General features: G+C 40.3%; 1 protein-coding gene across 1 annotated transcript; it reads right to left on the bottom strand.

The window, feature by feature from the left end:
- Positions 1-1,745: 1,745 nt before the first annotated feature.
- On the bottom strand, positions 1,746-25,838 carry LOC136865341 (pacifastin-like protease inhibitor cvp4). Its single transcript, XM_067142401.2, has 3 exons — positions 25,680-25,838; positions 5,580-5,681; positions 1,746-2,090 (listed from the first exon to the last, which is right to left on the bottom strand). Exons 1-3 carry the CDS (start codon positions 25,747-25,749, stop codon positions 1,837-1,839), a joined length of 426 nt encoding a protein of 141 aa, XP_066998502.2. The 5' UTR covers positions 25,750-25,838; the 3' UTR covers positions 1,746-1,836.
- Positions 25,839-25,899: the final 61 nt, after the last annotated feature.

The following is a 25,899-nucleotide window of genomic DNA, read 5'->3' as shown; positions in this document are numbered from 1 at the left end:
TATATCACGAATATATCTGATTTACACAAAACGCAAGTCATCTTCTTTTTCCCACCATCTCTAAAATTCTTTATTACTGTCCAGAAAGGTTTACCTACCGCTTGATCTAGCCTTTCCAGGTTATTACCGAAATCTTCCCACGACTTCTTGGATTCGACAATTATTTCTTTCGTTCTGTTTCTTTCATTTACGTACAATTCCTTCCCTATCTTCATCAGTCCTTGTTTGGAGCAATTTGTGATAAGTCTTCCTTTTACGTTTACAACCTTCCCTTACTTCATCGTTCCATGCAGATGATTGATTTTTTCCTTTTTTATGTCAGTTGTTCCCAGGTATTCCTTTGCTGTTTCTACTACAGCACCCCATATGCCACCCATTTTATTTCTATATCCTGAACCTGCTTATAACGTTTCACTAATCATATCCATGTACCCCTGTTTAATTTACTTGTACTGGAGATGTTCTACCATTTTTCTTCTGCAGACAGATTTCACTTTCTCTACCCTAGGCCTAGAGATAGTTCACTATAGATACAGTGGTCTGTATCATCAAAAATGCCCGGATTGCGCACACATTCCTAGCATATTTCCTGAATTCATAGTCGGTTATGATATATTCTACTATGGATCTGGTGTCCCTACTCTCCCATGTATAGCAGTGAAGTCATATGATTTAAGAATATATTCGTAATTGCTAAACTCATAATAGCACAGAAGTCCAGTAAACGCGTCTCATTCCTATTAGCTTCCATATATTCCCCACTCTTACCCATCACCTTCCCTTATCCTTTAGTTCTATTTCCAACTTTCGCATTGAAATCGCCCATTAGCTTTATCCTGTCCTAGCTGTTGACCCTGACTACAATGTCACATAATGCTTCATAAAACTTGTTAAATTTATCCTCGTCTGCACCCTCACACGGTGAATATACTGAAACAATTCTCGTCCTAATTCCTCCAACAGCAAAATCTACCCACATCATTCGCTTATTAGCATGCGTAACAACAACTATGTTGTGTGCAATCGTAAGTTATTTTTATGAACAATGTCACCCAACACTCTGCCCTTCTCTTTTAACACCTGTTATGAATGCTTTATAACCTCCTATATCTTCCTCGTTATCTTCCCTTCCCCGAATATCATTAACTGTTAACATATCCTGATGCATTCTCTTTGCTGACTCAGCCAATTATGCTTTCTTTCTTCCATAAGCCTCGTTAATATTGATAGCCCCATACCGAACTCCAATTGATATGAAGAAAGCTATTAAAATGCTCACTCTGCTGTCAGTTGGCAACGGAACCGAGCATCACGAAGGCCACGTCTAGTGCAGCATTATTCCGTCAGTGCGGTTTTGTTATCTGTTTAGGGGAGAATGCGATTGTGTGTGCGTCTCACTTTAGTAAGGTAACAAACAATAAGGCACCAGAACAGTAATAAAAATCATGTAAGAACTGAAATGGAGAAAGCATTAAAGGGGATACACACATTTTTTCCATATTAGGTAAATCGACAAACACTAGTGCATTTTCTATATTTCATTAAAGAGATTGCTAAGAACATGTATTCCTAGAGCCTGTTGTAGTTTTCCATGCGATTGGACTCATTGTTTCTTTATCATCCACCTGAATGTATTCATTGAAACATTAAGATATTAATCTTAAATAAAGCATTATTAACATGTTGGAACTTAGAGCAGATTCTTAAGGATCATTTTCAATAACTATATTCAAAACATCACAGAGTCTTACTGATCTGAACTCAGACTTTTATTCGTGGAAGATAACTTACTTACAAAAACACAAATTACATTCATATGTCATTATACTGTTTACTTTACTTCTTTTTATCTACACACGCCATCAGCGTACAAGCAGCCTGCGACCTGTTTCCATTTCCAGGACAAGTGCATGTATTACAGCCATCATTTGAAAACTGTTCCCCGGGGGTACAAGACTGAACTTGTTCTGGAGAAATGCAAGCTTTCAGTGTGCAAGCTGCAACTGTCCTGTTTCCATTTTCTGGACATACACACACGTTACAGCCATCTCTTGTGAACCTCGTTCCAGGAGTACATGTAGGGTCTTCTTCTGTAGACATTAAAATGTTATATCAGTACAATAATTTTATTTACAATTAAAATTAATGTAGAAAAAAGCATGCGTATAAACAAATATTGATTATCTATCTAACAGCTCCGTATTTCATTAACACAATTTATTTGTATTTTAATATTGTCGACCATAAGCTCCAAAAACATCACATTGTGACGTGGTAATTCCACTTGTATCCTCAACAGTGCAGTAATCTTCAAAGTTAGTCTATTTTTTCTATTCTTTCTTGGTACCACAAGAAAACATACGAATTCCTTTAAATACCGCGCGAGTCGTGTAAACACTGTACGTAGAAACGCCGGTCAGCTGCGCGGCTTTTTTTCACCACTTCTTCCACAGTCCACAGCGGATTCTCAACTCATAGGCTACTGTAGACGTTCATAATAATTTGTTTAGACTTCTTACACAATTCCGCCCCCCCCCCCTTCCCCCACTTTTACTAGCTTAAAAGTATTTCACTTGTGACTCAAGCGTCATAGCATCAACCAAGTGTTGCTCATGGCTGGCAGCCATTATGAATATTGAGCATGCTATTGCAGCCAGTACTGCCAACAGTTTTTTTGGATCCATCTTCAACGCCGTAGAAATTATGCGAACTATACAGCAATGGAATGAACTCGAACAAAGCTTAAAAGTGCACAATGCAATATGATATCAAACTCATGATAAATAATTATTTATTTTGCTACATACACCACCGAGAATAATAATCATTCACAGCCATCTACGTATGAAATATTAGAGTTGGTAAACGAACCCGAATAAGATACAACTTGTGAAATATTTTCCATATTTTTACAGTGCAAAAATTTTTACTTGGTGAAGTCAGTTCACCAGAATATCTAACCAAACTTATGGAAGTTCCTGACTGCAGCAACAAGCAACAAACATAGGGACTATTTACCGCTGCGGAAGCCTCTTCACTGAGCAGAAGTCTGCCTAACATCAAACGGACCGCTTAGGTCTTGAGTTGACTCGCAGTATAGTGTATGAGGTTCTTCAGCCATAGAGTTCGTATTCTGCAAGGTTTCCTACGTCCTTCTTTTCTCCCTTGCACGACAAGTTGGAGGATTCTGTACTTATCATTTAGATATATATATGCCTACGTATTCCAGCTTCCGCTTTTTGATGGTAAACATGACTTCAGTCTTCCTTTGCAGTCAATCCAACACCTCCGTCCGTCCTCGAAATGTGAAGCATCCACATTTGGAATGCCTCCAGTCTCTTTCAGAGAGCCTGAGTAAGTGATCACCCTTACATTCCACACAGTAACGAGGGAAAGATGTAGGTGCGGACCAAATGGAGCCTTAGGTTCAGTTGTAGGTTGCGGCTGGTCAGCAATTTTCTCATCTGCATGAAGATGTTTCTCGTACGTTCGATGCCAACCCGAATTTCTTGGCTGAGGTCCCAATATTCGTTGAGGTAACATCCTAGGTACTGATATTGGTGACCTGCGCGTGGACATCTTGCTCTTTACTGATGACCATGAATTAGATTTTATTAATGTGTATCTTCAACCCTCTGCTGCTACAAGCTATATCCACTTTGTCTAATAATACCCGAAGGTCCTCTGCATCGTCTGCTGGCAACAATGTGTCTTACGCGTAACGGAGGTTGTTCAGACTCTCCCTGTTGATACTGATGGCTATGGTAGATGGTTCTTCCACATCTTCTGTGAGGATAGCCTCTGAGTAAATTTTTAAGAGTAGCCGCGGCGGATATCTATTTCTTCTAACAGGTTTTCCTCAATCTTGACTGCTATTTTCTGACCCCAGAACAGTTTTGCAATGGTTCGAATGTCTCTCTAGTTAAGTCCGATGTTCTGAAGAATCTCAAAAATCTTCCCGTGCTGGAATTCATCGAGTGCCTTTTCACAGTCCATGAAATATGCATAGAGTCCTTGTTCATTTCTATGCACTGCTGGACAAGCACTTGCATACAGAAAGTATCAGTAGTCCCGAGACCATTCTTGAACCCGAATTGTGTTTCAGTTATCACTTCGTCGCACTTAGCGTGGATCCTGCCGTGAATAATCTTCAAGAATACCTTTAGGATATGGCTCATTAGACTGAGATTCTGTATTCACATCGTCTGGCACTTGTCTTTTTGGGAAGAGTGATAAAAGTGGACCTGAGCCAATGGTATTATTCCAGCCGAGTCGATTTTGTTGAAAATCTCTATCATAGTACTGATTCCACTGTCTTCCAGGAGCTTTAGGAGCTCTACATGCACTTCACCATGCCCAGAAACCTTACCATTCTTCACTTTGCAGATGACATGCCACACCTCGTCCTTTAAAATGGTGAGAACTGTGGTCACCTCATTCACAACATGTTCTTCAGGTTTGTCATCGCTGTACAGTTCTTGTATATATGACTCACAAACCCTGAGTTTGTCAGAGATGTCAGTCACGATACGGTCGTTCTTGTCCACCTGAATATGATGGACTCTCTTCCGATTTAGCCCGAGGCACTCCTTTACCGTTTTGTGTAAACTAAAAGTATCATTATTTTGCTGCCGGAGTTCTTCTCTTGACATCCTTCTGCCATCAACTGTTTTTATCAGCCACCATATTCCACTAAATCTTTTGTTCATTTGGTTGTATTTATGCACCTCTCGGTTTTTATACTTTCGCCACTCACCCGTGAGTTCTATTTTCTCATCGGTCATACTCGGTTCCTTCTTAATCAGGTATTAAGTGTTGTTTCCCTGCAGATATCATAATCTGCTTCAATTCTGTCCACAATACCCCTATATCTCTATCAAAGTTCTTAATTTTGTCGAAATTTTCGGACAGGTCATGCTGAATCCAGTCCCTAATCGCTTCGTCATTGATATTACTGATGTCTAACCTCGCAGGTTTCAGGGTCTTACGAATTGCCTTGGAGCACAGTTCGATGCATGCTACTATGGGGTTATAGTCAGATCCGACGTCTGCTCTAGGGTAAGTTTTAACCAATTTGAAGCTGTTGCGGAAGCGCTGGTAGGCCAGAATGAAATCAATTTAGTTTCAGACGATGTGCTCGATATCCTGAAGTGATTTTCAGGTGCAGAGTCGAGAGTTTGAATCTAGTATTAATATATTTTAATTCTTACGAATCCTTATTCTTTCTTCTCCGTACATTTACACTGGAATTCGTGTTGAACATAGAGCAAACACCTTCCACAATAGTAACGTACGACTGAGTGATGGAAAATCACTGACCTTTGGCGCCAAGTACATGCTTAGACAGGAAGTAACTGGCCGCCAGTAGGGCACATGACCACTACTGTCCACCTCACGAGTGACATGAAAGTTGCCGCTGAAGTGGAAAATACCTCTGTACCCCTATAGACGAGGTAAGTAGACAGCCAGTTCCTAGCAGCTAGTATTTGCCTTCAACACTGGCCATCACCAATTTATCCGCCTATAAGCCACTTTAATAAGTAAAGAGCAAGTGACAATGAGTATATATTGAAACTCACCTCCTGGACATGCTTTCCTTGTGCAGATATAGTTCATGCCGTCAGCTGTACACCGGCATTGATTGCAGAACCATTCGAGTTGTGACTCAGGTTTACAAGGACCTGCAAATAAGATAATATTAATAAATAAAGGATAAGTTAGGAACTCTTTTTCAACAAACGTATTCTTACAATCAGATTATATTTCTTTTGAATTTCAAGAGTTGAATAACCTTAAAATAAAACATCTCGCATTGTTGCTGCGATTTTAGTCTTGTTTAGCAAATAAAAATTGTAATTTTATGGACTATTCATCCCTTTTAGTGTATGTGGTAGGCTAAATGTCTAAGTATCCCAAAATCGTAGGTTCAAACCCAGCAGAGGATTGGGATTCTTTAATAGCGTAAAACACTCCATTTGGCAGTCCATACCGTACAATGTCGGCATATAAAAGACCTCTGGTGAAACACTTGGTGCTTACTGGCAAAATTAATTCCATTGTCGGATGCGCTAGCAAGTGGTCGGATGTTCCAGGAGCTCTGTATTATCATAGTGATAAAGTAGTTAATACTTGTAGAAATTTAGCTAATACTGTGGTGTGTGATACATTTAGTTCCACAAATATTGGTGTTTAGTGTTTGTAGTAATTGAGATTGTGTTATTTATTTTACATTTTTACACAGAGTACTTCCGTAGGACTGTGGTTAAAGCTAATAATTTGTGCGTGATACCAATTCTAAATTGCATTTAGATTTATCCTAATTACAGTACAAATCGGATAATTGAGACAACAGAAATGTAGTTCAAAGTACATCCTTTTGTTTTATTCCTACATGCTAACTGCTCTTAAATACTGAAAAATCGAGGGTGCAAAGTATAAATTTCGGAGACTTGAACTATCTACTCAGAATTTTGTCTTTGACCAGATGAAATCTGACACCACATATATTGAAAACAGTGTGGGAACAATCACACAGCCCTGGTTTACACCCAATGCGAACTTACATGGTTATCCAGGTCCACTGTTGTTAAGGACTGCACCATTCATATCATGAAGTAATCGCAGAACCTGAATGAATTTTGTAGGGCAACCAATTATGGATAGGATCATCCAAAGAGTTTCTCGATTGAGAGAAATGAAGGCCTTAACGATATCAGTGAATGCCATATATATACACCATACAAACTGGACTACCATGGGTCACTGTCGTTTTAAGGAGTTCCTTCATAAATACGAATTATATTATAATTTACGCTTAACCACAAAAGCCAAGCAGGGTAACACTCTTGTTCCGATTTGGTGTCCAGTTGTTACGTCCTAATCTCCTTTTCGAACTACCCTATAATCAGCTGATCGTGCTGTTGACCTCGTGCCGCAACATGGATTAAGTGACGCTATTTGTAATCTATGATTACTAATTCTCTAAGCTTTCGGCCAAGGATCTTTAATATTTCACCAGTGATACTATAATGCGGATTTAAGATCTTTCGTCATTCGACAACCACGTCCCCTTGCTTAGTGACCACTGAAAATAGGGTGGACGTTCTTTCAATTAGCTTCAACCAGGCAGCGCTTCCGCCTCTCCGTGTTATTCTAGCTCGTTGTTTGTCGGTTGACGCCATTATTTATATCAAAGCCCTTAACAAATACAGTAGGCTTGACACACAAAAATCATGGAACTTAGAAGAGGAAGGAATAATCTTCGAGCATACAAATAGACAGAGAGGGTGCTCCTTATGTTTCTACCAGCCAAGCGTGGTACCAACATTAAGCTCTGAGCAATCAGCTGATGTACGGCAAAACAAGGCGATCTTCTTTAAGAAGAGCATTACTGAGTGTTTTTAAATCCCGATTTAAGCGTGCTCCTTAGGACTAATTGATTTCAACTATTGCAAATGGTGATAAACAGAGGCGTAACCAGGGGGGGTTACTGGGGGTTAGAACCCCCTTTCCCCCATGGAACTTTCACAAAAAGAAAATAAATAGAAACCGACAGTAAACAATAAACTAAATAAACATTGCTTAAACTAGATAATAACACTTTCCGACAGGTCTATTAACTGTTGGAATATGCAAAGTCAGTATGGAGGTGATTCAGTGTCTGCATGACTGCCGCGCCGGCTCTTTGGTCGTAGTGTGTGTGTGTTTCGAAACACCGCCGGCTCAATCATCTGTCTCGATGCCTCGACACCACAACGTTTCGTGTGTCGTGTGTCACGTGAACAGAAGCTCAGTCCTTCCGTACATGTCAGCTACATCGATACTTTGAAACAGAAAAGATTTTTGAAACGGTGACAGTGCTTTGTTTATCTTCTCGCTTCAATAGAAACACTCCGCTTGACATTGCCCTGAAGTTGAACCGACACCCGCTAATAGACGCTTCATATTCCGAACCGCAAGTCAAGTTACTAAAAGAACAATGTACTCCGCATTGTAAGGTATTTGTTGTACACAGAAAAAGGACATTATTGTTCTCAAAGCAGGGTCATACTATGGCAAGAAGACGCTCCTGTTTGTCAAGTGCAAACGTTTCGAAAATTATGTTTTTAAACTTCAAATTGAACTAGATTTTAAAGCTGAATTAGGTCAAATCTGTTACTGTACGACTAACCAGATGAAGTAGACAGAGAAAAGAAGTATATCTACCTGTCTACAGTGCCGTATTACAATAATAAATACGAGCTGGACGACGTAGAAGTGAGGGGTCTCATGATCGGTGCAAGAGGGACAATCCCTAAGAAGACGAGCTTCAACATCAGTACAAAGGAGCACAAGGCGCTCAGGGGCTCTCTTCTGATACTCATTCAGACACCACTTATATTCGCCAGTAAAAGATCATGGATTTATCATTTACCAAAATAAATGCCTTATTTTTAACGAAGTTGTTTTAGTGTATTCTTTGTATTTACGCAGCCACCAAATGGATTTTGAAAATGAAATAAAAATAATACCGATATTCGACTCTTCTTAGATTAATTACTAATTTTATAATAATTTAAATGAGTTAACTCAGTTTGTTAACTATCATACTATGCTTTCGTAACTACATAGTTACATGTACGTAAAACCGAGCGAGTTGGCCGTGCAGTTAACTGTGATCTTGCATTCGGGAGATAGTGGGTTCGAACCCCACTTTCGGCAGCTCTGAAAATGGTTTTCCGTGGTTTCCCATTTTCACACCAGGCAAATACTGAGGCTGTACCTTAATTAAGGCCATGGTTGCTTCCTTCCCACGCTTCCCTGTCCCTTCTACCTATCTACGTCGGTGCGACGAAAAGTAAATTGTAAAAACCCCGTAAAATTCCTATTTCGGACTCTTCCTAGATTTCGTTACTCATTTTATAATTTTTAAAGTTAGTTCACTTACATAGACTACTATGCTTTTGTAAATGAATTAGATTAAGTTTGTCATTGTACATAGAATACGGTATTTTGTATTCTTCCCAAATGTAATTAATCATTTCATAATTATTCAAATGGTGTGATTTTTACTGTAATACGTATCCCATTTAGTATCATTGTTGTAAGCGCTTTGTGAAGAATAATGGTTCACATTTCACCACGTCATCGCGAAACACTGCTTTTCTTGCAGTCCGAGACGGAAGAGCGCCGAGTGTCGACATCAGAGCCGAGAAGTGAAATATTTGATACCTCAAGGTTACACTCGTCTCCATGGCAACGAACAAACCCTTCGTCCATGCTTTGTTTTCACTTATCAGCTCTGATGTCGTAAGCCCCTTCAGTTTGGAGTAGAAACGTAACTGGTTACTGGACGACAGTATTAGGTCTTAGCGAGTGACTCAAAGTGCATTTATAGTAGTAACGTGTTATGTTTAGTGTTAGCTATTGTTTTACCACATCAGAATCACCAAAATACGATTATGGATCCACCAGTAGTACGCAAAAGGCAATCTAGTTTAGTCACGTTTTCCCAAAATAAATCCAAAACGGAGGAAAGTGAACAGAATATTTCAACGGAATGTATAAAACCTAAATCAACTGCTGAAGCTGAAACAGAACCGATTAAAAATCTGTGCACACCAACTAAAGGCCAACAAAGCTTCGACTTACCATCCGCATCCACTTCTAGTGCTAGTGAATTGTATGCAAATGCAAGGGACATAGCAAACTTTGTGGCAAAATCTGCTAAGGTAAGACATCAATCACACACACAGTGTTAGTACTATTATCAAAATAGTGCAGCAGGTCGAACTACAACCCTGAACTGCTAATGGGTACATTTTTAGACGTTCGGAAGTGGTTATTATTATCAGATGTTACACTTTGATGATTAATTCCATAATTATAAGTATTTTATCATTATCGAATAGTTACAAATAAAGTAAAAAAAACATTTACTTATGTAAATTTTTCAGATGGACGTTGAAACTAGGCACAAAGTTCTGACTGATGTTTGGGTGCCAGATTACAACTTCAAGTTTCCAGGTAGTGGCAAGGGGAACTTAAAATTTAAACTCCATTGGTTAAATAGATCGAAGTGGCTAACATATTCTCAAATCGACGATGGTGCTTATTGTAGATATTGTGTGCTCTTTTCTTCTCATGGAGCTGGAGTAGGGCATCAGCCTTGGGCAAACTTGTTAAAGCTAAGTTCAATATGTGGAAAGATGCTATTGAAGACTTCAATAGGCATGAAAAAACCGAGTACCACAAGAATTGTATATTACGGGCGAGCCAATTCAAACTTCTCGCTGAGAATAAGCAAGACCCAATCGGCATACAAATCGACAAGAACATGAAAAAGGAAATCGAAGACAAGAGAAAGAAGATTATTCCTATTATCGAAACTATAATGTTGTGTGGCCGCCAAGGTTTACCCCTTAGAGGACATAGAGACGATGGACCCATTATATTGAATGATGAAGAGCCTACTGAGAATGGTGGAAATTTTAGGACTTTTCTTCGTTTTCGTGCAAGGAATCGGAATGAGGATTTAAAAACGCATTTGCTTACAAGCAGCCGCAATGCTATGTACATTATCCCACAAAATCAAAACGAGATCATTGACGTATACAATGACTTTATTGTTGAGAACATCGTGCGCAGAGTGAATAGGTCACAGTGCTTCACTGCACTGGCCGATGAGACAAGTGACATTTCTGGAATGGAACAAATGTCACTTTGTGTTCGGTATGTCGACCCTGACTCTCAGACACTCAGGGAGGACTTCCTCCAGTTTGTGCCGATCACTGACGCCACTGGAAGAGGTTTGGCTGCCAAAATAATTGATGTGCTTCAGAAGAGGAGAGTCAACTTAAATTATTTAAGAGGACAAGGATATGATGGAGCTAACGCTATGAGTGGGCAGTGTAATGGCGTCTGGTTCATGCGTTCATGAACGTACGATTCGTTCGTAATTTTCGCTATTTTCGGTACCTCTCCTATTTGTCTGAATTTATGTTATATGTTGTTCTTACCTTAATTGTTTCGGTCTGGTTACTTTCCGTTAATTGATTATAAGTTCCCTTCGACGTGCAATCATGTCACAGGTCATACGAACACTGCTTGCATATTTTCTTTCTTTTCTTCGCTGCCTTACGTCATTCTTTCTTGGTTGTTGATTGGCTGCATCACCTTGACATGATTGTTCGCGTCACCGGCAACTTCCTTTCTGACTGGTATCGAGAATGTAATCTTCCGCGCTGTTCTATTTTTTTCATTGGTCATTTCTGTTATTTGCCTTTAGTCTTTTTTATATTAATTAATTGGAAATGTTTAAAATATCCTTTCTGAGCTCCCTTTTCCTCACTATTTTCTATTTCTGCTAAGATTTTCATAAACAGGTTTGTAATTATTTCCGTTAGTTTTACAGCACTACATTGTTTCTTATCTGGAACTTTCTACAGCGCTATTTAAGGATCAAGTCTACAGGAATGCTCCGCCTTCACTCTCCGGGTCTTGCCGGAATCGCCGCTAGTACTCTACGGCAGCCCCTATGCTGCACTTTCGTTTTGGCAACATACTTGTCCGCAAGCATTTGGAATAGCGGCTTCTCGTCAACATGTACTTCACTGCATTCTGCTCGAGGTCAATCACCTCGCCCTTCGCTCATGTGTTGAGCGCTACAGTGTGACTCGTCAATCAGTGTACCTGCACTCGATGTTGTCTTGATCGACCTTTGTATTTTTCACTTCAGACATGAAATGAACGCCTGCCTAGGCTTTAGTTTTTCTTCGTAGCGAGATATGCGCTAATCTACTGAGATTTTATTGACTACTTTAACCAGTCGTGTCTAATACTTGGCATGGACACATTTTATTTATATGTCGGCTGGTTCGTCTATGAAGGTTATTAATTGCAGATTACTACTGGATAATGAAGCTGCTGGACAAAGGTTCTTTACAATTTTCTTTGAACTTTTTACTCCCCGGCGGAGAATAGAGTGCTGTAAAATCCAATTTAAGAATTTCTGATCTAAATTGTAACTTTACTCTTGTTAGCGAAATTTCGTGCATTCAACTTAGTTATTTTGATAACTTTAATATTTATCTACTTATTCATGTTATTTAGCTTCAGTTATCGGTCTGGTTTTGACCAGCCTTCAGATTAATGTGATCACTCAGATATTCTGAATTTCTCATGTTTCGTAAAACAACAGTCTTACTTATACTAGCATTTTTATACGCCGGTGGCTACTTTTTGCTCAAGGCCATGCGCTTAATATAATATTCAATCATTAATTATTGTTAAAGTCCCTCTAGTCTTTATTGTTATCTTTACATTATTAATATAATAATTGTAAATGCTGATCCCTTATTTCTTATTTCCCGAGAAACTTGGAAACCTCCTCCGGCCATTCCTTGTTTTCTCCAGCGTCCAAGCGATAATAAGGGAGACCTACCCATTGGCTTTGTACGTGCACTGCAGCTCACATGTTCTCAATCTTCCTATAACCCATGCATGCTCAGTCCAAGGAATCAGAAACTGTTTGGGTACTGTGGGGAATATTTGTTCATTTCTTAGGTTTCCTAAAAGGTTAAATTCATTTAAAGAATCGATAGATGCCACTGTTCCTGAAAGTGACAAAACGAGGCTTAAAGCGTTGTGTCTAACAAGATGGGTGGAGCGCCATGACTCAATTGCAGTATTTTTAGAACTGTTTGATGCCGTCGTTGCAGTTCTTGAAATATAATCCAATGGATTAATAAAGAAGCCTCTACTAATGCTCAACAATTGTTGTGTGCTGTGCAGAACTCAGAATTCCTTGTATCCATACATATACTAAACGTATTTAAGTGCTCCTCTTAGCAGACTTCTTCAAAGTGAGGAGTTGGACATTGCAAAAGCATTTTCATATCGTCGCTGCCGGGACAAAACCTCCTATGTGAAATATTTTAGCTTAGAACTTTGGCCGGTAAGGTTCTGTCATCTAAGGTGCAATGTTGTTTGCATATCGTCAAGGCATTCTCGCACTTCATAATGTATGTGCTGCGGGTCAGTATATCTCCAAAAATATTATCACATAGGAGGTTTTGTCCCGGCAACGACGATATGCTAATGTTGTGGAGGACAGGATTATCAAGATCAGAGGAAACGCAGAAGAGGAGTTCATAAACATATTTATGCAAGCAAGCAAGAAAGCTTCTCAGTTGGACACACAAATTACCATTCCTCGTATAGCAAAGCGCCAAAGGCAGAGGTGCAATGTAGAAACATTTGGTAGTCCAGAAGAATATTTTCGCATATCCATATTCATACCTTTTTTGGACAATTTCTTAGCTGAACTGAGAGAACGTTTCACATCTCATAAATTGACTTTGCAGTCTTTTATGTGCCTTCTACCTCCAAGTGAGAAGAAAACACCTACTAAGGAGGATGAAAAGGCAATTAAAGTCTTAAGACAAAAGTATTCTGTGGATCTCCAATGCGGTGAAGATAGTGCTATAGGAGAGATGAGTGTGTGGTACGGCTTGCTTTCATCTCTAGAGAAGAAACCCAAAGGTGCTTTAGAAGCCCTTCTTTTATGTGATCAAGATAAACTCCCTGCAATCTACTGCTTGTTGAGAGTGTTTGCCACCCTACCTGTCACCACTGCAGCCAGTGAGAGATCATTTTCAACACTAAGACGCCTGAAAACCTACCTCAGAAATACCACAAGTGAATGTCGACTCAACGGGTTGTCTCTCTTGAACATTCACAGAGACATAGTTGTAAAACCAACAAATGTGTTGAATTTATATTCTAGGAAGCCTCAAAAATTGGATTTTAGATTGTAAACTGAACAAACCGTTCGAGATAAAACTGCTGACCTCGATCATATTGTTCTTATTCTGTATTTTAAGAAAATTTGTAGTGTATTGCAATCTGGATATCACATACAGTAATTCACTCTTGTATCAGTATCCTTATGACAGTCATGCATGCGCGTACCAGACACGCACAAGCACAAGCATTTTCATTATGTTATATCTTAATTTTGTAACTGTACCCACCCCCCACCCCCCAATTGGCCGATCCTGGCTACGCTACTGGTGATGATAAATACAATTCCCTAGGAATATTTCCTTTCGTATGAAAAGTGTTAAGTATCATTATATAGGCCTATGTGTGATATTTTGAGCCGGCCCCGTGGTGTAGGGGTAGCGTGCCTGCCTCTCACCCGGAGGCCCCGGGTTCGATTCCCGGCCAGGTCAGGGATTTTTACCTAGACCTGAGGGCTGGTTCGAGGTCCACTCAGCCTACGTGATTAGAATTGAGGAGCTATCTGACGGTGAGATAGCAGCCCCGGTCTAGAAAGCCAAGAATAACGACCGAGAGGATTCGTCGTGCTGACCACACGACACCTCGTAATCTGCAGACCTTCGGGCTGAGCAGCGGTCGCTTGGAAGGCCAAGGCCCTTCAAGGGCTGTAGTGCCATGGGGTTTGGTTTGGTTTGGTTTGGTGATATTTTGATGTGTTTACATATCAGCTAAGCGATACCGTGGCGTGAATAGTCGTTACGTGGTTAACCTGTTCTAGTTACTTGTCTCCCAGTTTCATAAGTTAAATTTTTCTCTATAATATTTGCCTAAAATAGTTATTTTTAAACAGTTCTGGAAATCATAAACTCGACAAAACATACCGGTACCAACAACCTGCATTTCTTATCGTGCCGATATGATGCTGGTTAAGCCTTATAAATCAAGGAACGTGGTCGATATTAACGCAATCGGTCCCATTACACGTAGAATAATTATCTTAAAAAATTGAAAGTATAAGTACTTAATGCAGCCTCAAGGTTCTGCCCCTAAGAGCAATATTATCACCACGACTATCACACTTAATTCGCAGACTTTCACATTCAGTTTATAGATATGACATACAGTCATGCATGTTGATACCTATTGTTTTACAGGGCCCAACATCAAAGTTATCAGCCATGATCATACATGAACGCACACACAGCAACCTAATAAGTATATAAGTTATGAGACACTATCACATATTAATAAACACACACACCACAAGTTGTTCAACACTTCTCAATGCTCAGGCTATATCAAACTATAACTGAGTTAAGCCTAATGAGACCTATGAATACCACTCACAACACTATCCTTAAAAATGTAACATAATTTACAATATGATGAAAGAGAGGAAGCCATGTAGGCTACAACTCGCCAAAATAGCTGCAGCCAGTAAATACAAACATGCATGATACAAATATTTACATGTACAGTAGGTCATACGCCATTCTTCTCCGAGATGAACATCAGGAATATTGTGAAAAACTGATAACTGCATGTCTTGACAATATTGTCCTAAATCACTGATGACTGAACAATATGTACTTGTTTAATACACTTCTTACTTTCTTTCTGTCTCTTTCCTCCTCTTCCATAGAGCATTCATGTCGAATTCTGTAACTGGCGTAACACTTCACAATTAACTTCACCGAGTTCATTTTATGGCTTTGTGCAAATTCTTGATCAAGTAAACGGTCCTTTATGCCATAAAACAAGGTTCAATTCACTGACCTCAACACCCTACAGAGAACCCTCTGATGAACTTCTTTGCTCCTTAGTACATTCATATTTCTGAGTGCACTTTTAGTCAACTTACTCAACACTATCACATATTTGGAGGGCACTATTAACCCCTCATCTCCAGAGTACATCTTCCCCTTGAATAAGGCATAGTCTATGTAGTTCTCCCTGGCACTTCTCAGAGCGTTCAAGCATACTGCACATTTGATAAGGCTTTCCACCTTTCTCACCACATATCCAGCAATATAAGTCCCTCTTCTAGCCATATTTCCCCTAGTTTTTCTTTGTAGGTCAATTTTATTGCATCACCTTCATTGTTAAAAATTGTGCCCAAACTAACCAAAGAATTCTTCACCAATTTCAGCATGCGGCACATATCTAGGAAAATAAATCTGGATCTTTTGTCACTGGGTGTTCAAATGACCAGTGTCATGCAATGTGGTCAGAGCAGTGGTTACTAAATTTCCCTTAATATTTCTTGACAAACTATCCATTAAAAATAAGCAATAGGAACTTTCACTTGGTAATTGATGGCGTTTACCAGAAATACAAGGACCTCTTTTTTGCTTCTGGGAGTGAATCAACGTCGACATCAGTCCGCATGTCCATACAACCACATGTGCCATTTCCATCCAATTCTATATTCATCCTGATGGACATTTCTTCAATGATGAGGCTACAAAAGACAGGTTTACCCGTAGCATTACCCTCTTCCTCTCTAAGCTTAAGAGCTGTCAGTGCTTCTTTTGCAAAGCCTGGAGAGCCATCTACAATATGGTGCAATTTCCTAAGAGTGCATGAATGAAGCAAGCATATACTGAACACCTTCCCTACTGGAATAAAAGTGCAATGTAAGGGCAAAGCATCGCAACCCTTGAGAATACCATTGCTGTTTGTTCCCCAGCATTTTCTGAAACAGTTCTTCAACAGGACCGGAGAAGGAAGCCTGTGAAGGTAAAAACATACTGTATTTTCCTGGAGGAGTGTGGTAAAACGCGAATAAAGCCACTCTCAGGGTGGCCACTGTCAGGACCGGGATTCGATTCTTATATCTCCTGACATCCGACTCAGCCGCACAGTCATGGTGCACGACGTATGGCTATGCTGTGAGGTCCAGAAATTTAGAAAATGTTCAAAGTAAGGTAAGTCTACGATGTGAGTCCGGGAAAGGATTTCGGTCCTTGGTCTAAGTAGTATAAGTCAGAACTAAACTATATGTGCAATATTTCATTTGGCCGTAACGCTACAAGTGAACATGTTAATATCCATGTAGGGGAGAAGAGTACAAGTCATTTTGTGACTTATACTCCTTTTCCCTGGCATGTTATCATGTCAGTTTCTTTTCAGTTACAGATTTTAATCCTTGCCTGTGAAAATATATCGTGCTCTCGTTTTCAAATCTCTGACTGTAATTGTATGCAGCGCAAGAAATTACTATTTTGGCCATATTTTTTAAATTAGCGTACTTCAGTTATCACATTTACGAAAATGCGTGCTTGTATATGTTTTAATATACTACACTTATATAGACAAAGCCTCGCAAACCGACAATGATTACTTGAAATCCCCCGCTAATGCAGACAGCCCGAGCATATTCACCATAGGTACCCAACATCAGCTGATTTGTTCTTGGCGCCGTGTTCTGCTGGCAGCGCCCTCTCTATCTATTTGTATGCTCGAAGGGAATAATAAACTGGACACATGAAAAGCATGGAACGTAGAATAGCAAGGAATATGGTCAAACCTCAAACAGAAATACAGGACTAAATTCTTCGTAGATTCTTCCCTGCATTTTGCTCTATGATAAAATTTAGTTACTTATCTCTGGAAAATTACCCTCAATCCCATAAATGATTCAGACTGCTTGTAAAGGTAGTTATATCGTCAAATGTTTCATGAAAACAGAACATAACATGTGATATACAGGTAGGCCTAGAAGGTTTTATGGGTTGACGCTATTTTTGATACCAAAATTTTTAACGGACAGATTGGACAAACCAATGGCACGGAACCTAAAATAGCAAGGAATATCTATGATAACATCGAGTGATTTGTCATCTGCAAAATTATCCTGAACTAGCTATATTACCCGGCGCTGCCCGGGAATTTTATTGTTTCCTTCAGGTATTTAATTACCTGTTAATTATGTGTGAAGAGATTTTTTTGTAGATTTCGTTATTATGACGTTGACTGATTAAGAACTATTTTGTAGTTTAGAAGTTATTGTCGTGTTTAATTTTGAGTTTTATAGATTATTTTCTTTCTCGGTATCAAACTAATCTCGGTAAGTTTTGCCAGTTTCTTCAACACCACTTTTTGCCATGCCTACGCAGCTGAACTGGTACTTAAACGGCATCCAGAGTGCCCCAATATAACTCAGCGATCACGGAAACTATGTATTCGACGCTAATATTGGTCGTTTTTTATTATTCTTGTACGTCATTCCCTCCCCTAGGTTTACTAGAAGGTGTTTTACTCCTCCAGTGCCTTTTCGAGATAGTAATTCGTATTTGTGCGAAGTTTGGTTGAGAGCTATTCTGGAAGATACTGTACATACATCTACAATTTAAGTAATTTTCTCTTTCACACCTTTTACTTTTAGGATTTGTATTACTTATTTTAAGTGTTTTTTAAGTTCTCTTAATTGTGACGTTGATTGATTATGAACGCTTTTGTAATTTTTTATATTGAAATATTGTTATGTGTATAATTGTACGTTCTAGCTTATTTTGTTTCGCCTTAAAGTATTCCCTTTTGGCAGGCCAGATACTCTGGGAAGTAAATGATCCTTTCAAACAAATAATAAAAATAAGTTATAACGTGATGTATTTACGCGTCCCGTTATAGATATGATGTACCTGTCACTAGGACTGTCACCGATCAGCCGATCGACACCGAAAACTGGGTTAAAAAACTTTAATCTCGGTGAATTTGGACATTTTCTTTGTCACCCCTTCTGAATCACCATGCCGATGGGTGCTGAACTTGAACTTAAACGACATCCGGAGTGCCACTATCCCTCTCAGTGACCCCAGAAACTATGGATTGGACACTGATATCGGCTGTTTTCGATTATTTTATATGTCCCCCTCCCCCAGGGATGTATTACCCTTACGATATCTTTTCGAGATAATAACTCATATCCGTACCGAGTTTTATTGAGAGCTGTGATGGCGATCGACCTTGAACTTAAAGGCATCCGGAGTGTCAGTATTTATCTAAGCGACCCCGAACACTATGGATTCGGTAGTAATATTTGCCGTTTTCGATTATTTTCAGTATCATCCCCTCCACCAAGGGTACTAGGGGTGTCTTACCCCAAGTAATGTTTTTCCAGATAGTATAGTAAGTCATGTGTGCACCAGTATAACACATACATCCATGGTCTCGGTCATTTTCAACATTCCTTCTTTCAACCCTTCTCAACCTCCATTCCGACTGAGCCTGAACTATGACGTAAACGGCATCGAAAGTGTCACGGTGTTGGGGGAGTCCTGTCCCCACAGTCACTTTGTTTGTTTGTTTGTTTGTTTGTTTTTGTTTGTTTGTTTTTTCGTTTGTTCGTTTGTTTGAAATCTATGCTGGAAAATACATTCACCCATAATCTCGGTTATTTTGGATATTTTCTTGTTCGCCTCTTCTCACCCCCGTATCGATGCTGGTGAGCTTGGAATTAAACGACACCTAGAGTATCACTATTCATCTCAGCGACGCCGAAAACTATGGATACTACTTTAATATTGGTCGTTTTATACTACTTTTTTAGTTCTTCCCATTTCTACTCCCGCTCAGAGGGGTGCACACATACAAATACATAAACTGGGCCATTTTGGACTTTTATCAGCCCTTCTCACCCCCATGCCGATGGGGACTGAACTTGGACTTAAACGACATGCGGAGTGTTACTGTTCGTCGCAGCGACCCCAAAACCTATGGTTTTGGACTATTTTCGATTATTTTTATTTACGCCACCCCCTCCTAACCACAACCCCTAGGGGTGGCTTATCCCACAGTGCTTTTTCCGAGACAGTCATATGTGTAGTAGAATCTCTCCTTTGCTTAGCCTACATTTATGCACCTGCCTACTTCGAACACCAGGCCTGTATTCTACTGCAGAATCCTTGAGCTGATGTTGCCATGGTTACTGCTGGTCATTTCTTCATCTACGTCCTAGAGCGGGTAAGTGTGGTGCCAATACTCCAAAACGGTTGGTTTTAGGCCCTTAAAACATGGTTTTCGGGGCCTGTAGGGCCTTACAGAGTTTTTTTCTACATGTTGTGAGTCTCAAAATGAGCTTTGTCTCGTCCTTGTACGGTATATTGAATATTTCGCTTATATTAGCCTATTTTCATGTGCCAAAGGGCCTAAATATAGGGAATGGAGACGGATGTTAAAATTTCTTGTAGATGGGGTCTTACGCAGGGTCCTGAAAGTTAAGTATACAAAATTTGGCTCAAATTGGTGGAACGGTATGGATGTGTATAAGGTACACACAGACATTCTGCTTTATACAACCTGTGTCTGAACAGTTCGGTGAATGGTCGCCTAGGTTGTACACCGTGTTGTTCGGACGATGCGCTCGCGCATACGCATTGCGAGGCACGACGCCAAGTGCCCTCTATAGCTCAACTCAACACAGCTGAACGGAGTTGAACGCTGCAACACATCGCACGGAGTCAGTGTGAGGATTCGTGTCATTGCATAATGGAGTGCAAAACGCAGCAACGCGTTATCATGAAGTTTTGCTTCCACATAGGCAAAATGGCAACGTAAACACACGCAATGTTAGTGCAAGTTTAACACTCTCAAGCAGTAAGTAAAAAGTCCATTTTTGACTGGTTTAAACGCTTTCGAGATGGAAAGGAAGGTGTTGAGGACGAGGCGTGTTCGGGTTGACCAACCACAAGCACATCTCCAGACAACATCGAACGAGTGCGACAGATGCTTGCGAATGATCGGCGAATGTCCTTACGAATGATAGCAGGTGAAGTGGGTGTAGGCAAGGACAGTGTAAGGACCATTGTTCACGAACATTTGAAAAAGCAGAAGATTTGTGCCCGGTTTGTACCGCACAACCTGACAGACGAGCAGAAGCCAACTCGGATGGAAACTTCGGGAGATTTCATTGACGTTTGTGACCAAAATCCGGAGGTGTTGAAAACCATCATTACAGGAGACCAGTCGTGGTGCTATCAGTCTGATTCGAAGACCAAGAGACAGTCAATGGCGTGGTGTTCAGCGTCTTCTCCGCCTCCCAAGAAAATTCGGCGCACAAAGTCCAAGATTAAGACAATGCTGATCGCCTTTTTCGACAGCAATGGTGTCATCCATCATGAATTTGTACCCCAGGGTACACCTACCAACGCGGAATTCTACGAGGGAATTTTGAAACGGCTACTGCATCGCGTCAGAAGGGTTCGGCCTGAACTTTACCGGAGTGGACAGTGCAAGCTCCTCAACGACAATGTCCGTCCGCAAACCACGATCCACGTGACCAAGTTTCTCGCTGAACGCCAGCCGACTGTTCTTCCACACCATCCGTATTCTCTGGATTTGGCGCCGGCAGATTTTTTTGTTTCCCCGTCTTAAATTAGCCCTGAAAGGCCACCAGTTCGACAGTGTAGCAGGTATCCAACAACGCGTGGCAAGGGTTCTCCGGGAGATTCCAAAAGAAGCGTTTCTGCCAACTTCCAGCAGCTTTACAGTCGATGTCAAAATTGTGTTGTAGCTAACGGCGATTATATTGAAGGCCAGTAAAGGAGTTTTGTGTGTAACTTACGTTGTTTTTATTTCATGAGACCATTCAGAGAACTATTCAGACACAGGTTGTATATACAGTATACAGAAATCTGAGAATTACAAAAACAAGCAGCTAAAAGAGGACTACATATATAACTTGAAAAATCAAAGTTCATGACAAACATCAGTGATGCCCCGCAAAATATGACAATTCATGACAACACAATATGTAAATTGCTTTAAATGGATGAAGAAATGACCAGCAATAACCATGGCAACGTCAGCTCAAGGATTCTGCAGTAGAATACAGGCCTGGTGTCCGAAGTAGGCAGGTGCGTTAATGTAGGCTATCATGCTCAAGAACAAATCAGAGAATTACAAAAACAAGCAGCTAAAATAGGACACAAAAGAAAAAACAGCCATAAGAACGAGATTGCACAATATGGAATGGATATTTGTTTTGGGTTTTTTCTTTGCTATTTGCTTTACGTCGCTCCGACACAGAGATGTTTTATGACGACGTTGGGATAGGAAAGGCCTAGGAATGGGAAGGAAGCGGCCCTGACCTTAATTAAGGTACAGCCCCAACATTTTCCTGGTGTGAAAATGGAAAATCTCGGAAAAACCATCTTCAGGGCTGCCGGCAGTGGGATTCGAATCCACTATCTCCCGGATATAAGCTCACAGCTGCGCTACCCTAACCGCACGGCAACTCGCCCGGTGATGGATGTTTGACATGACCCTTATCCTGGAACATACACGTGAGACACTACCAAACAGTAGTCAGACCTGAAAATTTTTATGTGGCAGAAACCCTTAAACTAACAACAACTGCAGATCTCGAAAACGAGAGAAGGTTGAAAGAAGAATTTTGAGAAAAATACTGGGAGCTAAACGAAGCAATAATGCAGAATTCAGGTTAAGACCAAACAGAGGGCTATATTTTAAAATTGAAAAACTAACTGACGTAATGAGGAAAAAGAGACTACAATTTTTTTGGACACGTTTACAGAATGGATGACAACAGACTAACCAAGCGCACCTTCAACCTTCTGAATAGTTACAAATCTAAACCCACATGGTTCATTGAAATTGAGAAAGACATGAAAAATGCTGGAATTAAAACAGATACAATAAAAAACAGAACACTTTTTGGGGAAGCAGTTGAAAAGGCAGCGCTTCACGGGCGAAAAAACCAACAACTAGAAGGAAGTGGACTCAAGAAGAGAAGGAACGATACTTTCGAAGAATGAAGGAAATTTGGAATCAAAGGAAATCGAACACATTGAAAAGTACCAAAGTTGATACATCGTACCCTCCAAATGGGTTATTCGAAAGAAGAAGGAGAAGAATCGTAGTCAGGGTCAACAGCAAGGATAGGATAGTGCTAATGGGCTATTTCAGTGCGAGAGTTGGAAAATGAACTGAAGGAATCAAAAGGGTGATTGGTGGGGAAGACGTGGAAGCTAATATTAATGGGAAGCGTTTGCTGGACTTCTGTGCTGATATGGGTATAGCAGTTACGAATACATTCTTCAAGCATAAGGCTATTCACCGCTACACATGGGAGGTAGGGGTACCAGATCCATAGTAGACTATATCTTTACCAACTTCAAATTCAGGAAATCGTTTTCTGATCTGTAGTGAACTAGGTATCTCGGGACCTAGGATAGAGAAAGTGAAATCCGTCTGCAAACGAATTAAGGGTATAAAATCTCCAGGACGAGGAAATTAGACAGAAGTACATGGATATGATTAGTGAGAAGTTCCGAACAGTGGACAGTAAGCAGGTTCAGGATATAGAAAGAGAATGGGTGGCATACAGGGATGCGGTAGTAGAAACGGCAAGGGAATACCTAGGAACAACTGTGTGTAAAGATAGGAAATAGCGAACATCTGATGAAGTGAGAACAGCTTGTAAGCGTAAAACTAAGGCCTATCAGAAATGGCACCAAACAAGGGCTGACGCAGACAGGGAACTATACGTAGATGAAAGAAACGGAGCGAAATAAATAGTTGTTGAATCCAAAAAGAAGTCGTGGGAAGATTTTGGGAATAACCTGGAAAGGCTAGGTAAATCAGCAGGGAAGCTTTCCTGGACAGTGATAAATAATCTTAAGAAGGGAGGGGGAAAATGAAACGTACAGTGCTTTGGGTAGTTCAGGTGAACTCATAATAGATCCTAGGGAACCACTGGACAGGTAGAGGGATTATTTTGAAAATTTCTCAACGTAAAAGGAAATATTCCTGGTGGAGTCACGAACAACCGAGCTCATGGGGAGGAGGAAAATGATGTTGGTGAAATTACGCTTGAGGAAGTGGAAAAGATGGTAAATAAACTCCATTGTCATAAAGTAGCAGGAATAGATGAAAAAAACCTGAAATGGTGAAGTATAGTGGGAAGATACGGATGAAATGTCTTCATAGAGTAATAAGATTAGCACGGAGGTACCTTCAGATTGGACAAAAGCAGTAATTGCACCTTTCTATAAGCAAGGGAAAGAGGAAGAATTGCAACAACTATCGAGGTATCTCGTTGCTTAGTATACCAGGCAAAGTATCCACTGGCATCTTAGAAGGGAGGATGCGATCAGTAGTTGAGAGGAAGTTGGATGGAAACCAGTGTGGTTTCAGACCACACAGGGGTTGTTAGGATCAGTTTTTCAGTATGCGCCAGGTAACTGATAAATGCTGCGAGACAGTTATGTTTATGTTTCGTATACCTAGAGAAAGCATATGACAGGGTACCGAGCTCGATAGCTGCAGTCGCTTAAGCGCGGCCAGTATCCAGTTATCTGGAGATAGTGGGTTCGAATCCCACTGTCGGCAGCCCTGAAGATGGTTTTCCGCGGGTTCCCATTTTCACACCAGGCAAATGCTGGGCCTGTACCTTAAATAAGGCCACGGCCGCTTCCTTCCCATTCCTAGGCCTTTCCTATCCCATCGTCGCCGTAAGACTTATCAGTGTCGGTGCGACATAAAACAAATAGCAAAAAAATAAGGTACCGAGGGAAAAGATTCTCGCCATACTGGGGGACTATGGAATTAGGGTAGATTATTAAAATCAATCAAAGACAATATATTATGTTGACAGTTGGGCTGCAGTGAGAATTGATGGTAGGGCGCGTTCTTGGTTCAGGGTACAGACAGGGGTAGACAAGGCTGTAATCTTTCACCTTTGTTGTTCGTAGTTTACTTGGATCATATGTTGAAAGGTGTAAAGAGGCAGGGAGGGATTCAGTTAGGTTGTTCTTAATGGCAAATTGTGCCGAAAGCCTGCAGTCTAATATCTTGGAAAATGAAAATAGGTGCAATGAGTATGGTATGAAAATTAGCCTTTCGAAGACTAAATTGATGTCAGTAGGTAACAAATCTAACAATAAGAGAACTCGATTTCAGATTCGTGATGCAAAGCTGGAACACGTAGATAATTTCAAGTATTTACGATGTGTGTTCTCTCAGGATGGTAATATAGTAAGTGAGATTGAATCAAGGTGCAGTAAAGCTAATGCATTGAGCTCGCAGTTGCGATCAACAGTATTCTGTAAGAAGGAAGTCAGCTCCCGGACGAAACTATCTTTACATCGGTCTGTTTTCAGACCAACCTTGCTTTACGGGAGTGAAATCTGGGTGGACTCGGAATATTTTATTCATAAATTAGAAGTAACAGATATGAAAGTAGTGAGAATGATTGCTGGTACAAACAGGTGGGAACAAGGGCAGGAGGGTACTCGGAATGAGGAGATAAAGGCTAAGTTAGGAATGAACTCGTTGGATGAAGCTGTACGCATATACCGGCTTCGGTGGTGGGGTCGTGTGAGGCGAATGGAGGGGGATAGGTTTCCTAGGAAAATAATGGACTCTGTTATGGAGGGTAAGAGAAGTAGAGGGAGACAAAGGTGACAATTTTTAGACTCAGTTTCTAACGATTTAAAGATAATAGGTATAGAACTAAATGAGACCACAACACTAGAGGATTGTGGCGACGTTTAGTAAATTCATAGAGGCTTGCAGACTGAACACTGAAAGGCAAAACGGTCTATTAATGATGTATGTATGTATGTATGTATGTATGTATGTATGTATGTATGTATGTATGTATGTATATATGTATGTATGTATGTATGTATGATCCCTCACTTTCGTTATGTACTGTAAATGTCGTAGTTATATTTCTTTAATAAACTGTGTGTATGCGGATGCAATAACAAAAATATTAAAAAATGACTGTCTGCTGTTAAATGGGGTGTGCTCGTCTCTTCTGTTACTGCTCATCTGCGTTACATGGCATTAGTGCTGAAATTACAAAAACTAACCCACCGAGGACAGGTAATACAATATACGAGAATAACCTCGGAGAAATACAGTTGGAATACCACCAACAAACAAGTTACCTCTTGGATACAGTCTCTGAGAGCTTACGACGAATAGGCAAAGCAGCGTCACTAAGATGATCTTCTCCATAGCAGCGTTGACCAATGTGTTGTGCGATCAAAATGTAGACTCAAAGGCAGGAAACGTCTGTATTTAAAACACAGCCATTCAACATGGTTTTCCCCTCCCGCTTTTATGGTGTGATAATTCTCATTTCCTGCTGTTCAGAAGAATAAAGGA

The sequence above is a fragment of the Anabrus simplex genome, chromosome 1 (genome assembly GCF_040414725.1).
Source record: "Anabrus simplex isolate iqAnaSimp1 chromosome 1, ASM4041472v1, whole genome shotgun sequence".
NCBI lineage: Eukaryota > Metazoa > Arthropoda > Insecta > Orthoptera > Tettigoniidae > Anabrus > Anabrus simplex.
Note: the sequence above shows the minus strand (reverse complement) of the source record. Positions and strands in the feature narration are given on the sequence as shown.

Excerpts from the sequence above, each read along its gene's own strand:
- LOC136865341 (XM_067142401.2), bottom strand. The coding sequence starts at position 25,749 with ATGGAGAAGATCATCTTAGTGACGCTGCTTTGCCTATTCGTCGTAAGC. Across the intron at positions 5,682-25,679 it reads TCAGAGACTGTATCCAAGAG|GTCCTTGTAAACCTGAGTCA; the intron begins GTAACTTGTTTG and ends TCTTATTTGCAG. Across the intron at positions 2,091-5,579 it reads AAGGAAAGCATGTCCAGGAG|AAGAAGACCCTACATGTACT; the intron begins GTGAGTTTCAAT and ends TAATGTCTACAG.